The following is a 16,370-nucleotide window of genomic DNA, read 5'->3' on the forward strand; positions in this document are numbered from 1 at the left end:
CGTGATACTAAAACATGAATGATGCTGCATAAAGGCACGTTGTCCCTAATATAAAATATCGTTCCCATGGTGACTGTGACTTTTATTTTGGAATTTAAGCCTGCATGGTCAGTCGCTGAATTCACATAAACACACGCGCGTGCGCACATGTTCCATTGAACTTCCCCCTCAGCTGTCAAAGCGTTCACACCATTGCTCGTGGAAGCAATATCATCTTTTTTTAATTTAGGATATCAAACGGGCTTAATCTGAGATGGAGGGCCAACGCTGGTTACCACTGGAAGCAAACCCAGAGGTATGAATTTCTCCCCGATCTCACGGTGACGGTCCTTCGCTGGTCATTTAATTTTATATCGTTCGTGGGTTCATTTTAGCAGGAACGGTAACTAAGCTGCAATTCATGTCTTTTACATCATATTTTATATGATACTGTTTTGTGTTCTGTGTCTGCTTTACAGGTTATGAACCAAGTGAGTAGATGTCGACTATCTGGGTGTGTCTAGGATTCAAAACTTGTGCCAAATGAATGAATCAGGTTTATTAAAGCACGCTTGTGATCAAGCTAATTATCAACTTTGAGTTATTATGTTTATCAATATAATACCGCGCTTGGTATATTGTTTGTAACTTTATTGCATTTGTACTGATGTAAAATGTATTTCATGTTCCTCATTAGTTTATTATTTATATGTTTAAATCGAAATGCTTTTGGATTGTGTAGGCCCTTTGGTGCCTGTGTATGTTCATTCACTTCAAATCCCTTTACTAGTATTATATGATTTTGTATTTAATCTACGTGTTGTGTTTTACTTTTGTTAAGTTTTTACGGCAGCTTGGCTTGGTTCCCACCTGGCAGTTTGGGGATGTGTACGGTCTCGAGCCCGAAGTTCTCAGTTTGGTGCCAAGGCCTGTGTGCGCTGTACTTTTGCTCTTCCCTATAACAGAGAAGGTAGGACTGTACTTTACACTCATATAGACTCCATGTCTGTACACAAGCTCTGTACTTATAGTTAGTTGTCTGTTTGTAAATCATGGTGGACATGAAACTGGATATGGTTGTTTCTGGCATCAACACTTTCCCTTTATATATATATATATATATATATATATATATATATATGTGTGTGTGTGTGTGTGTGTGTGTGTGTGTGTGTGTGTGTGTGTGTGTGTGTGTTAGAGATGCACTGATATGACATTTCTCAGCCAACACCGAGTTTGTTTTTTCTTATGGATAAAAAAAAATCTCTCCCGTTTATCGCAAAAAAAGTTTTTACACTTGCATGAGGGGGTTTTTCAGGCAATTCCAAAAAGGAATATTTCACAAAACTGCAATGGAAACACTCACCAGACTTGGCACAATGTATTTGGACATAACACGAGACAGAGTTCATTTGTAAATTCATAAAATAAAATAGAATTACAGGAATACTGGATTTTAAACCTCAAAGAAATGCCACAATCAAGACCTCAGCCTCTGGACCAGGACAGGCTGATCGGACATTCCACTCTGAAACGTGTTTACACTTCTTTTCAATGTGTATGTGGACAACATCCGGATACGGGTCGCATGTTAATGCCAAGTGTAAACGCTGCCAATGACACTCAAAACTGTCTTGTTACTGTAGATCACATTATAACAACAGCATATCTTAGTTCTGTGAAACATAGCAAAACCAATGTTACTTGTTAATCAGTCAGTAGAATGAAGCATCTTCATCATTTTTTTTTTTACTACATAATATTTACTGTAGATTTATTTTTAGTAATCTAATTCTTTTCCTCTATATAGTATGAAACCTTTAGACAGGAAGAGGAGGCAAAAATTAAGGCACAAGGACAAGAGGTGTCCTCGGATGTTTACTTCATGAAACAAACCATCGGCAATGCTTGTGGTACAATAGGGCTGATTCATGCTGTGGCAAATAATCAAAGGCATCTGGAGTTTGGTAAATATATCAGTTGCTCATTTTCAGAATGATTTCCCATATTTTGAGAAGTATATTATTTGTCAGTTTATTTGTATGTTTAATATATTTGTTTATGGTATGTTCATGAAATTCTTCTTTTACAGAGCCAAATTCATCCCTTAAGACATTTTTACTGCAATCTGCAAATATGAGCCCAGAAGAAAAGGCAGCTTTCCTTGAAAAAGACGAGGTGATAAAATATTGTGTATTTTAGTGCATCAGCTTGCTACTGGAACTGTTTTTGGAAGTTAAAAAAAAACATCTGTTTTCAGCAAACCTCTGATATTTTTATGATTTCAGAGTATCCGAGTAACACATGAGTCAAGCGCTCAGGAAGGACAAACAGAGGTTTGTATTTGCTAAATATAGTAGTTGATTAGTTGTTAAAACAGCATTCAAAACGGTATCTACAGTTAGTATCTACAGTACTCACATTTTGAAGTTTTATCCCATTGCTGAATGTTCCATGTTATGTTTTTGTTTTGTTGTAGAAGTAGACATTTTGAAATGTAGACTATATTGGAAATATTGAAGTATTAGTCCTTGTTTCTTTTAAGAAACAGAGGCAAAGAGGCCAAGCCTCTATTTCATTTAGCTGACGCTTTTATCCAAAGTGACTTACAATTGCTATGTGTGTCAGAGGTTGCATGCCTCTGGAGCAACTAGAGGTTAAGTGTCTTGCTCAGGGACACATTGGTGTCTCACAGTGGATTCAAACCTGGGTCTCTCACACCAAAGGCATGTGTCTTATCCACTGTGCCATCGCCACCCCTCTGCACCTGTACATAGCTCATATTGCAGTGTTTATGTAGCCTGGCTATCGCCAGACCATGTATCATTGAGAAGGAGACGTGGTCTGGAAACCACATGTTAATTTTCTATTTATGGCGTGGTTTAAGAATGCCCAGAGCCGTATTATTGGGTGCTACAAATGTCTAAATCAAATGCGCCTGTACATAGCTCATAGCTAATCGGTTCAATGATACTAGATGACGTGAAGGTAACTTCGCATCCGCTGCCAAGATGGGTCCATAGATATAAACAAAGTAACTGCTTCGGTGTGTCGCATGTATGTCGTCATCGTCTTGCTTCTCCCTCCCCGTTCTGTGATTGGTTCCCTATCTAAGGCGAAAATTTGGTTCATGGTGTCCAGGCTGCCGAGCAGCGTGAATAAAATTGCGTTAACTTCCCCACTGGCTCAAGGGTGGAACAGTAGAGTGCTGCAATGATTACCTACTTTTGAAGGCTAACCTGAAAGTTAGCATCACACTTTTTACACAATTAGCACAAAATATAAGCCAAAATGCTATTGCTAGGAAAAAAAGAAGGGGAAAAAAACTAATAAAACATAACAGCTTATCACTGTTCTCATCTTCCACTTACTAAATCTTGTTTCTGCCTTTGTTCCTTTGAACATGAACATTCCTTCTGTCTTACATGTAAGAGACCTACTTAAATGTGTCTGAAATTGCACAGCCACAAATCTTTGCTGCAGTCACCTACAGTATAACCCTGAATTATGTTTTAAGTTTCTGAAAAATATGTATGTGGATCTATCCATCATAAAAGGGCATCTATCTATAAAAAAATAATATAAAATATGAAAAATATTCATGTTCAAGTTTACGCTTTATATTTAAGTCAAATCCGTATGTCCGTTTGGCCGTAAGCTAGTTATTTTACTTTATAAAGTTTTAAATACGGATATTTTTCTTACATCTCGATCTTCCTCATCACTCCACATAAAGACAACATCTGCGATATTTTCATCAGCTATAAGTTCAGTGCTGAGATATGATGTCCATGACCCCTTCCAATCTGGTTTCACGTCTTTTCAAATGACTGAGATGACATTCCTAATTTTGAATGACCTTATTGTCCTTTAGCATTCTCTTTGTGTTAGATCTCAGTTCTGCTTTTATGCCTTGTTACTACTCCAGTCCAGTGTTCTAGAAAAAAAGTCTAACCTGCTAACTTATTTGTTCTGTTCACCTTTATAGGCTCCAGGTTTAGATGAAAAAGTGGATTTGCATTTCATTGCCTTTGTAAACGTTGAGGGAAATTTATATGAACTGGGTAGGTAAAATTTAATAAATATATTTTTGTCATTTTGTTTTAGGTGCTTGTCACTTCTACGATAACGATTAACAGTATCAACACCTATTTAAAGGAATATACTTCATATTTTTATACATAATTATTACATGTGTTAATGTTTTGTTCATTTGTTTCAGATGGACGTAAACCTTTTCCAATTGTTCATGGGAAAACCACAGACGACACATTTCTTGAGGTGTGATGTTTCTCATTGACTTTCTATAGATATATAGACTCTCTCTGACAAGGTCGTATATGTGGAACTTGTTTTTGTTCGTAGGCATTGTTTAAATTGCATCTGATCCACAGGATTCTGCAGAGGTCTGCAAGAAGTTCATGGCACGTGATCCCCAGGAGCTCCGCTTCACTGTGGTGGCTCTTTCCAAAGCATAAATGTTCTTATTTCACCTGAAAAAAAAAAAAAACTGCCAATCATTCAAAAGTGCTGAATACTTTAAAACTTTAGCATTTATACAGTATAGGTTAAATGTTGACTGATTAAAATAAAAAAATGTTTGTTAAAAGTTTCGACCAGAAGGCAAACGAGAAGCAAATTAGAATCAGCCAATATCAAGAAATGTACATGCACACACATTTTTTTTTATCTTGTTGACACTGACTAAAATACTTTTTTTTGTGTTCATTTCTCCAAAATGATATGAAATGATATCATTCTGTTAATGATACAAATTGACCTAAGGGTGTTGTTTTTCTGCCAGAGAAGAAGCCATTTAAAATAAAAGTTGTCATGATGAATATTATGTTATCATATTTTGACAAAAATAAATGTACTGTTCTCACAGAAGTGCTAGACTTTCTCTAAAACACCAATGGTTTCCTACTTCTAAACACAGTTTTCTGAAGAATACAGGAAAAAAAAAATCTGTTAAGACTAAGAGAATAAAGAACAAATGTCCCAATGTTTTCATCTCATGGTGGCCTCATTTCTGCATTATCAGTGACAACAGTTTATTTGTGAATCCTCAAGCAATGATTAAGTTCTGTCCTTTTTACATCCATACATTTTCCCTTTCAAAAGAGCAATGTTATCTAAAAAAATAATTAAAATGTTGACCATTGTTGAAATGTTGAAATTTATCACTTATTTGTATATTAACTAATATGTACTTGCACTTTAAAAATCAAAATGATGAATAAGTTAAAAGTATTTTAATTGTAGTCTATTGTGATGAAAAAATAATAAATCAAAACTTGTATTTAAGTGATTAAAAGTCGCCACCCTCAGCTTAAATTATATAATGTTTACCATAATGTATGCACTTCTGATCTTTAACTGTTTTCACTCTGTTTTTACTCTGTAATTGTAAACATGCCATTAGCTTATGCTTTTCTCCGGTGGCGCTTAATCCTACATTTGGCACCTCTAACGTAACCTGACTGTAGTTTCTGGTGTGTATGGTGTATCCTGACGCACTAGGGGGCGTATAAAGTGCACAACGCAACTCTAAAGTTCCTCTCGAGTAGGTAAAAGAACAAGGTGAGATTTAAGAGTTTGTCCTGCGTCCTGTATACGGTCGTTGACGTTCAATTCAGTGATAGTTTTGAAACTGGTAGTCGAATAAGAAAAGGGTTTCACCTGCTGACTTCATTTTTTTTTTTTTTTTTTTTTTTTTTTTTTTAAGGAAGCAGGTAGTATTGAAAATATTTTCACGCGACGCTGTACCGAAGAACAGAACTCTCGCGTCTTGGCTCTTTGATTGTAGACGCCCGGTTTTTTTTACAGCTTTACTACGGTGATGGAGTGGCGAGCGCAGTCTGCAGGAGGTTACGAGGCTGCTTACTCAGAAACACAAAGATGGATTGAGGTAAGAACTGTTCTCACTTTTACACGCCGTGCCCTCATTTAAATAAATTTAGTTCGGGAAAATGACAATTGACACTAAAAAGACAAAGCACTGAATATATTAATTTCCTCATGTTGAATTATACCCAGACACACCTGTTGAATTCGTCGTTAACAATGATTAGAATTTATTAAAAATCTGACAAAAACAGAACATTTGTATGGCAATGTAATAACTAAGTATACCAAAGTATATCCAAAAATGTGATGGTGAATGGGTAGCTAAATCATTAATGATTTAATCATGTTTATGATTAGTTTGGAGTGGGGGTTCAATCTTCACCTGGCTGGCAGGTCTATATATATATATATATATATATATATATATATATATATATATATATATATATATATATATTATATATATATATTTGTGTGTTCCTTCCTCTCTAGCTCTTGCGAATTACATTAATTTTTTTTTTTTTGTGCATCTGTTGATAATTATGTTAAACATGATTGGTGAGTTAGAGAATTTTATTGTAATTAAAACAGTCCTGGTTGGTTTACAGACGCTTCTCTGGCCGCTCAATCCAGCCAGCAGCGGATTAGCGGACAAATATAATATAGGCCTATATATGTACAAAAATAAAAACATATATTCATTCATTTGTAATAAAAGAAAAAACTTTCCATGAGAATCAGATTAAAGTAGGCCTATGAAAGTGAAAGGCAAACACAGAACTCATCATAAGGCTTAAGGAATTCAGCACATGCTTGTTGGAGTTTGCATCTTGGCCTATTTTATTACAGGCGTAAAACACGAGTGGCTGAATGAGAGTGGGAGGAACATAAGACCAACCAGTAGGGATCACGACCATTTGACTGCTTTATTTGTGATGCACCTCTCTAAAATTTTGATTGTTTAAATGAATGTATTCATAAAAATATATAAATAAATTATAAAATAATACATTTCCTTGCTGCGAGAGTGATCAGGAATGCGTTGGCTGGATTGAGCATCCTATCTGACTAATTTTAATTAATATAAAATTCTCTAAAACACCAATCATGTAAAAGAACATAATCATATCAAGAGCCAGCTAGTGTGGGATGAATACAAAACACAAAATCTGCCAAAAAAAAAAAAAAAAAAAAAATCAAAGGTTGCTGAAACTTGCCACGGCTGACTTGCCAGCCACCAGCCAGCACTGGCAGGTCACGTGACTCCAGCCAGCCAGCTGAAGATTAAACCCCTACTGCAAGTTTGAGATAATTGTCTGTTCTCGTTTACTTTTATCTGAAATTTTATTTTAAGAAAAGAAAGATTTAAAAGATTTTCTTTTCTTATTAACCTTTAAAGGTCACACTCACAAGTAACATTTCTAGTATCCTGTCCCACTTCATATCATGGTCAAAACAGATGCTCTTTGGATTTTATTATTATATTATTCTAAAAATGTATAAATAAAATAATTATCTTATATTTATTCATGAAATTAATGTAACTTTTGTATTCATTATTTATAAAATCATAACATTATAAAAATCATATTTATTAATTATTATCTTCTTGTCCATCAACAACAAATTTTGGGAATGTAATTAAGAGTACATGACAATGCATTATTGTATCTTATTCCACAAACGATTCAATTAAACAGTATAGTTGTCCCAAAAATGTAAATTATGTCGTAAAGTTATGTTACCCTCTTGTCGTTCCAAACTTGTGCAACTTTCTTTGTTACACAAAAGAAGATATTTTAAAAAAATGTTAGTAATCAATTTGGTGACCATTGACCTCTATTGGGCATAAAACAGTGAGACGTTCCTCAAAATATGTTCTAAACAATAAAGAAAATCATACAGGTTTGAAACAACATGAGGGTGAGTATAAATTACAACAGCATTTTAATTTTTGGGTGGAACTATCCCTTAAATAACTTTTTAGAAGGAAAAAAAATATCTGTTTTATTTTTTCATCAATCTCACAGTGGGGAAAAATGCAGTTTTCACACGCTTTACCAGGTTTATTCTTCCAACCCCTCTGGAACCCACTTACTCCAGGGAACAAATGATTAGGACTTTCCAATCCTTGTGAATTCCCTTCTCAGCGGGAGATGGCAGGGCCAAAGTACTGGCTGTAACTGAACAAATATTGTTCTTAATTCATGAGGGGTGAATCTAAATGCTTTCAGTGTGACATCAGTCTCTCACACACGCACACTGGTTCATTGTCACAGGCAGTAGACCTTGGCAGGGCAGTTTCAGCCCCAAGCCGATTGCTCTCCTGCAAAGGAAGGTGATGTGCCGTTTAGCGTCCAATCTGAATGACTAACGGGTACACTGAGCAGTGCTGGAGTCTGAGTGTGTGAGTGTGTAGCAGGGTGTTATAGTCAGCTGAACGATCTGGAGTTTGTCACATGTGCTCATTCTTGCACCCGGTCTGTGAGCAGAGACATTCCTTCTTTTTTTTTTCTCCAGGGGAGTTCTCAGCTTGTTAAACTCAAACCTAAAATTAGCCACCCTTTTGAAAATGCTTGGTATATCTAAGTGTAGAAAGTTGCCTTTAGCCACTGTGGCTAAATCAGTATTGTAGTGAAATCATATTAAGTAGAAGTTTTGTTAAATCGCATCCATTATTGTTTAGGTAAATTAGGCTCATCTAATTTGAAGTTGAACGTTTTTTTGAAAATGTTTTACAGATTTAAATTGATTGTTCTTTTTAGCCTGAAATGACCCTAGAGATGTTGATTTATTTTCTCCCTATATTCCTTCTCGCTCAGCAGACTTTACTTGGGCAAAGGGATTAAAGCTCTTTGGCACAATTAACGATGTACGGCATTCCGTGTGTCCAAACAACTTGGAATGCCTCATTGCTCTTTCATGAATGAACAATCGCTGTGTGCAAAAGTGCAGCTGAATTAAAATGATGTCTTGCATGATCAAAATATACTATTTAAATGAGTATGTGATCACATTATGTGAGCTTGAATGACAAATAGTTAGTAATAAAACCTGTGAATAAAATCGTGAAATTTATTATTACAATTTTAATTAATTGTTTTCTATTTTAATATATTTCAAAATGCTATTTATTCCTTCGATGCTGAAGCGGGATTTCCATCATAATTACTCACAGGATGTCACACGATCCTTCTGAAATCCCTCTAATATGCTGATTTGCTGATCAATAAACATTTCTTGTTTTTATCATTGTCAGTTGTGCTGCTTAATATTTTTTGTTGAAACTTTTTTTTCAGCATTCTTTTATTACCGTCACTTTTGATCCATTGGATGGATTCTTGCTATATAAATTCTGTTTTTACCTTTTAAAATTAGTATAGAATTAATAGTAGCCTAGATTCATATTTTTGTTCAGTTGTTTATTGGTTATGTTAGTGATTTGTTCAAGCTCTCAAATCGTTCTCCACCTGCTACAGAGATCTGTTTAAAAACAGTAAGCCATCATGGACATTACAATGACAGGAACAGCAGGGGTCAGGGTTTCATATGTCATTGAACACTGATGTTTACTTCACCATGCTGTGTGAATATGCTTCATACTTAACCTCTTGTCTCTTTACACTATATTACATCTGTGAGGGTTTGTGCAATGGTTACATAAATCTACATGATAGGGACAGGAAGCTATTTGATATTTTATTCCAAAAACATTGATCTTTAATATTCTGACAATTTACAACTTTTTGGCTGTATTACAAGATTATCTTTTTTTTTTTTTTTTTTTTTTTTTGCTTTGAAAGATTTAGATCAGTGTGACACGGAATACAAAATTCCTGTTGAAATAATCTACCTTTAGTTTGTAACTTGTAGTGTAATTGGATCTAGTAGGATCATAATATTTGTCCACACATTATTTTTGTCCTTGGTTTGTTCAGCAGACATAGAAAGTGTCCTTTGAAGTTCTGCTTCTAAAAGAGAACAATTGCAGTTCAAATCCCGCAGTCAATGCTGATCTCAACACAACCAGTGTCCTTTTACATGTAAGGCCCTCCACACCCTCTGTCTGAATACATGCCATGTTTTTGAGTGACAGTCAAGTAGAAGCAGTTTAAGAGCATACTCTTCTACACTACAGACATCAATAAGTGGTAACCCTTTATTGACATCTCTAACTTTCATATCTTTTGCATGATTTGTTTTTGCAAAAAGACCGTTTTGGAGATTACAATACAGTGTGTCTGGCCTGATTGTTTGTAGTCAATTTCTTAAATTTAATGTTATACCAGTAGCATATTATAAAACTTACCTAGTCTGTTTACCTAATACATAGGAGTAAGTATTACTTATAATGACATTGTCTCTGAGCTGAACTCTATCAAATGTTTTTACTGGCGTTTAAACTTGGAAATTGAAAACATTTGCATCGGAAAAGGGGCTTTAGTCATAGATTATGTTATATGAGGTGTGGAGCAACAGGGTTCGCATTGTAACAGTGTAGTCTGAGGGAATAAACACCAACATAAATGCTTCCCTGTGTGCGAGAAAAAACAATGGGCTGCCTGCCTTCTGTATCCTGCAGGAGTAGTTTGAGATCATTGGAAAGGCATGAAGGCTGTGTGTAGAACTGTGACATTCCTCCAGATGCTCTCGTTCTCTGTGGTTTGGCCACTGGGCTCCAGCTCTGATTACTGAATAACCCACGATTCTCCAAAAGAGGCTGTGTTATTGTACTGGTGTGCTAGACGCTTGGACTCAAAGCTCGGAAGAACAACTTTCCTCTCCTTTCCCTGGACATACTTCCCACTCACTGGTTCTTAGTGCTTCCTGTGTTTGTCCATGTCTCGCAGGCAGTCACTAAGAAGAAGTTTGGGAGCAGTAATTTCCGGAGTTCTCTGGAGAATGGACTTCTGTTGTGTGAGTAAGTAAAGCTATGTTTATTTGTACTTTTTAATTTTTTTTACTGTTTTTTTTTCTTTTTCTTGTTTAAACCATTAAAAAGGGTTTCTGCTATAAGTTTGTGGCTTAGGCTATCGTTTTGTAATGGTTTTTAATAATTATTGCACTTTTTGTGCACCACAAACATACTATAAAGGACAGTTCATTCAAATAGGGAACATTCAGTCTTCATTTACTTTAATTTGAAGAAAGTCTGATTTATTTCCCCTTACTATTAAATTCAAAGGGGTCCAAAAGTTTTGATGTACATTAAGGTAACGGAAAAGTAAACTGGTTTAAAGAAGTCTCGTGAATCAAAAATGACTTTGCTTAATATTATGACACAAGCACCATGGTTTGAATAACCACTTAATTCTTGCTCTGTTGATCATGCAATGACATTCACATATGTTACCTTTATGCCCTTTTTGGATTTAGATTTTTGGACCACTGACCTATGGCTCATTGTATGGAGTTATGGAGATAAACAAAAATAAACACCTAAACTAAACCATACTCTAAACCTAAGCAATAGTGTTAACAAAAACAAGTGTGAGTTGGGGAAAGTTACTTTTAATGCATTACAATATTGCATTACATTTACTTCCTAAAAAAGTAACAAATTGCGTTACTTATGGTGCTTTTCCACGTCATATAGTATGGCTTGGCATGCTTTGCTTTTCCACTGCGTGGTACGATTTGGCTCGAATCGATTTGATTTTCCACTGCAGTTTAGCACCTCTTCAAAGTGGGTGGGATTATAGACTGCTCATTAAAGTTTATTAAGAACTTTCCTGGTCGCTATATCCAATTTTCGTTGGATCTGCTCCTCGGCTAACAACCAGAGGAACGTCTGCCCCTCACCTAATGACCAGTCACCACGATTCAGCCATTACTTTTCACAAGTTTATTTTTTCAAGCAAGTCGTTTATAAAAATATTGCAAACAAATAAGACTTGGGTGGTTGTTGCTGACTATTTAAATCTAGCGAGTTTGCTGTCCCGTTTTGCAAATCTTTGGATCTCTCTGACCAATCAGTGATCTGTAGTGTTTTCACGTCACATTTTGTATATCGGTATGGTATGCTTGGAACCTCAACAGAGGTGGCTGTACAGTGGAAAAGTGCCATTAGTTACTTTTTATGGAGTAGTAACTTAGTTAATTTTTATAGTTACTTGCATTTTTGCATTACCTTTTCTCACCTGGGCTGGACTTATTTTTGGCAAATGTAAAGGCCAAAAGTGAAATGAATAAGCCTCAGGCTGAAGAAAATGCAAATTCACTCCTGTACAATTCAACACTCTTACTTCAGCAATAAAAGAAAAAGAAATAAATGTGATGTTTATCTAAAGTCATTTTGGTTATTAGTATGGTTGAATTTGATCATCGAGGGTCAGTTGCAAAGGCATTGGTTTATACATTAATTTGTGTTATTTAACATATTTAATTATTGCAGCTTTGTAACGTATTCTGAGTTTAAAATGCATTTCACTGTTTTTATTCATTTTGAGGAATAATACATTTGCTTTTATTTGTGCAAGTCACAATTGAGAAGAGTAAATGCCTGCTCGTAGTCTAGAACTACAAAACCCATCATGTTACACAACACCTCTGCACTTACTCCCGATTTCTCTCAACATAGTAACAGTCAATGAATGGGAGAACAAAGTAAATTTCAAAACTTTTTTGAAAAAGTAATTGTGTTAAACACAATATGTGGTTATTGTTTAGTTAACTTGTGTTAAACTGAGGTCACACTGGACTTTATTATGGAAAATTTCTTTAGAAATTTCTTTTTTTATATATAAGCATGAATTCAACATAAATCAAATAGTAATGCATTCAAAATGTAAAATATACAATCTACTAGGATTTACTGCAAAAATATAGTTCTTTTAGTTCAGTCAGCCAAGACGAGGTCACTGAGATATAGACCTATCAATTTTCTACTGGTCACGTGTCTTCAAGTGATGTGAATTTGCAGGTCAGAGTTCACCAAACTTGAACTTTAAAACTGTTTGTGAATAATGGAAGTCAATTGGACAGAAAGTGTAGAGTGACCGTCCATTTATTTTACTAGTTGCTTGAAAAAAAGTTATCCTTACTTAAATCACATTACTTGTAATGCATCACTGTCAAGACAGTAACCATTTAGCCTGCTTCTACAAGCTCTTTTATAAGTTATGTTTCACTGCACTCATACACTCTGCATTGCAAATGAAATGCAGATACCAGGTAAGTTACCAAGCAAGTTTACCTCATATAAGCCAAACATTTGGAGCTTAAAATTATGTAGGCCTACAGTAGTTTACAGATCATGCAGCATAGTAAAAGTGTTTGAGAACCGTGCAAAAATAAGTCTATCAATCAAAAATCTGTCGCTGTAATCGTAATTTGAAATGCGAGAAGGAATAAAGTTGTAAATGTGGTTAGAGGCACATTTTCCCAGTGAGCATATGTTGGTACTATCCCTTTAACTACTTTTCTATTATGCACTGAAACTGAAATGCACCTTTTAGCTGGTTTGCCAATCTCCATAAAACTCCAAAAGAAGAAGCACTGAAACTATATTTTAGCTGTTTGGCTGAAATGTGCTGCAAGCTAACACTACCTGAACTTTCTCATTTGGAATTTGCATTTAATTCCAGCTGGATGATAACGTGCATGATCCCATGCAGCTATTTTTAAAACAAATAATTTGTACCCTGCTGTCATAATCAGAGACTCTTCCATCCCAGGAAGCATTAGTAAGCCCAGCAGAGGAAAACATGGATGGCAGAGCATTTAAAAGGACAGCTGGGAAGAGGTGATCCATAGTGCCAGCTACTCTAGCCAGTTTCAGAAACCTGAGCAGAGGGCAGGCACACGGGGAGAACAGCTCTCAGCTCTCGGGCCTCTTGTGCTGTTTATGTAAAGAGAGCGTTGGATCGGTGGACAGGGCGTAACATGCTGCAAGCTCAGGGTTTTCAGTACATTTCTGAAACTGCCTGGATGGTTTTGGGGCAGTGCGTGGGCCAGTTTGACACGCTGGTGTCAGTTGAGTGATTCAGCAGACTAATTACCACAGTGCAGTGCAGAATGTCATCATCCTTCTCCTGTGCTCTCATGCTGGCTGCTTTCAGTCTGTATGCCGAGCCATTAGCTTAGCTATTTCCACATGAACTAACAAAAGCCATTACCTGAGGAGACTGTCACTCTGGATTTCACGTCTAAACAAAGAGTCCTGTGAAGCTACTGCTGGGGTCAGTCCAGCAAAGGCTTGACTGTAGCTTAAACTAAGAGTGTCAAAATACTTCTTAGACATGTGAATGGGTATGTGTTTTAGTGATTACAGACAGAGAAGAAATGGCCAACGCTATATATTCTTTAGATACTGTAGGCCTCTATACTTTTTTATTTATTTTTTTTCTCTCACACACACACACAATTTTTTTTTAATAAATAGCCTAAATAAATAACATTTTTGGGCCACCAATCTAATTTTAAAAAGTCTATTAGTCTATATACTGGTGTTAAAGTCGTTTTTTAACCCTTTAAGTGTCAATGTGAAGATCAATCACCAAATATGAAAACTACTACTAAAACTTTCAAATGATATCAATATAATTTTAGGTTTGTCAATATAATTTTTGTCAATAGTTTGTCAATATAAATATAGTTTGTCAATATAATTTTAGGTTTAGTATTACTGTTTTAAATAATGCCTATGGGCCCATCAGTGGGCCGGTGACACTTTTAAACAGGTGCACACATCATGTTATGACACAACTTTTTGAATGCTGCTGCTTCATTAACCAATCAGATTCCACATTTTAATTGCCTTTAATTGTAAATGTTACTGTTCAATTCAGCATTCAACCAATCACACATTTGCACATTATTTTGTTATTTTTTGCATGTTATTAAATGCACTACATTTGATATTGGTTCTAAAACATGTATTGACCTGTAACAAAAATGGCAGCTAATTTATTCTCTTAAAGGTTTTTCCCAGTTTTTTACTCGGTCTTTCTTCTACCACAGAAGGAATTGCGCATCACTACATGAGAGAAAATACACTGTATGAGATGAGTCATAAAACTGTTAAAGGATACTCCATCGTTTTTTTTTTTTTTTTTTTTTTTTTTCATATTAATTCCCTTAACTAAAACGAGTTGATACCTCTCTCGTCTCAGTGCATGCACTCAATCACTCTGGCGCGCGAGACACTCCTATTCATTCAATAGCAGCCAAGCAGACAAGCGACCAAACACCTCCACGTTTTCCCTATTTAAATACAGTTACACGAGTAGTGTAACTCGACCAAGAATGGTGACACAAAATAAAATGTTGCACTTTTCTAAGCGTGTTAAGTGTATAACTATAATGTATGGTGGAATATCACAGGAAGTGATTGCGAACTATCCCTTTAATGACTGCCTCTCCCTTTAATGCACATCAGTCAGAAATCAAGTTCCTCACATTTCACATACCTCACATTATTATTTCATGCTCATCACTCAGTCAGCCGCATGCCTTGTATTTTGCACTTCAATATTCCTGTGTATTTCCCCAAACCAGTTTTACACACAAAACTAGACTTGGAGGCTATTGTCTGTTTCCACTGAGAGCCGTTTTTTTTTTTTTTTTTTTTTTTTCTCAGGGCATAGATGGCTTTGTAAACTGAAGCCAGATGGTCAGAATAAAAAAAATAAAAAAAAAACTGGCAACTGACACGCAATGTAATTGTTTGTTGACTTTTGTTCTGTTTTTCTTTTTCTAGACTGATCAACAAGATCAAGCCTGGCATTATCAAGAAATTAAACAGATTATCCACACCTATTGCTGGCTTGGTAAGTTGTTGTTGTTTTGTACTTTGACATGCATACAGGATTTTTGCTGTAGTATGGGCTATATGCACGCATAAGTTCCGCATTTGACGTAAGGATGCTCGTCCATTTCCGGTTGTGTAGATTAAAGCGGAGGAAAACCAGAGAAAACGGGATTATGGCAGAGTCTTCAATATTTACTGTCCTCCCGTCTTTGAAACGAAACGTACATACGTTTAGATGTAATTTTATATATAGTTATGTTTATTTAATATAATTTTAAAAAGAAGCATAAACACAACGAGGGGTGTCTGTTTTATCTGTTTTTGTGACTAACGTTTCATTAGTATAACCATGGAGTATAAAATTCAATATAAATTCTCGGTATTGCATTGGACTCTATGATCGGCGGAAGTTATCGAGCATCCTTAATCCTTCACCGGAAATAACGCCGTGCATAGAGCCCATTCCTTCCTGATAATAACTTTAACTCTTAAAAAGAAGTTTGAATGATTTACTAAATGGTTAACATTTACATGGGTATTTAGTGTGAATTGCAAAAAGTTGATTTACTTCTGTCTGTTATTTAATAGAAATCATTTGTCACCATTTTCCAAACAGGAAACATTGAAATTTTCTATCATGAACGATCAATGCGCATGCATGAATAGAAGGGGAAATTAGATTTTGAAATAATATAAAATATTACTCGGACAGTACAAAAACCCGTGCTCTTTGCTCTTGCTATGGTCTATGCTTTTGCTTTTTTATGCAAGATCACTGACAAGTATCATT

General features: G+C 35.5%; 2 protein-coding genes across 7 annotated transcripts in view; both read left to right on the forward strand.

Annotated features, from left to right (window-relative positions):
• Positions 1-142: 142 nt before the first annotated feature.
• Positions 143-4,984, forward strand: uchl3 (ubiquitin carboxyl-terminal esterase L3 (ubiquitin thiolesterase)). 4 transcript variants are annotated; one of them, XM_039655976.2, is made up of 9 exons: positions 143-295; positions 459-470; positions 821-949; positions 1,790-1,946; positions 2,072-2,157; positions 2,268-2,315; positions 3,968-4,043; positions 4,202-4,260; positions 4,374-4,984. In XM_039655976.2, the coding sequence occupies exons 1-9, from the start codon at positions 254-256 to the stop codon at positions 4,455-4,457; spliced, it is 693 nt and encodes a 230-aa protein (XP_039511910.2). In that variant the 5' UTR covers positions 143-253; the 3' UTR covers positions 4,458-4,984. The 4 variants fall into 4 exon arrangements, with proteins under 4 accessions (XP_039511910.2, XP_088989404.1, XP_088989405.1 ...); XM_089133279.1 differs by having other exon boundaries at positions 145-295; positions 459-493; XM_089133278.1 differs by lacking the exon at positions 459-470.
• A 763-nt stretch (positions 4,985-5,747) lies between these two features.
• lmo7a (LIM domain 7a) overlaps positions 5,748-16,370 on the forward strand; it is a 52,398-nt gene continuing 41,775 nt past the window's right edge. For 2 of the 3 annotated variants that reach the window (XM_089133275.1, XM_089133276.1), the window contains exons 1-3: positions 5,755-5,890; positions 10,680-10,750; positions 15,530-15,599. In XM_089133275.1, coding sequence (XP_088989401.1) covers positions 5,822-5,890; positions 10,680-10,750; positions 15,530-15,599 — 210 coding nt within the window. In that variant the 5' untranslated portion in view covers positions 5,755-5,821. Of the gene's footprint in view, positions 5,891-10,679; positions 10,751-15,529; positions 15,600-16,370 lie in introns of all 3 variants that reach the window. The other variant, XM_089133277.1, reaches the window with a different exon arrangement.

This window comes from Pimephales promelas, chromosome 7 (genome assembly GCF_988280905.1).
Source record: "Pimephales promelas chromosome 7, fPimPro1.hap1.1, whole genome shotgun sequence".
NCBI lineage: Eukaryota > Metazoa > Chordata > Actinopteri > Cypriniformes > Leuciscidae > Pimephales > Pimephales promelas.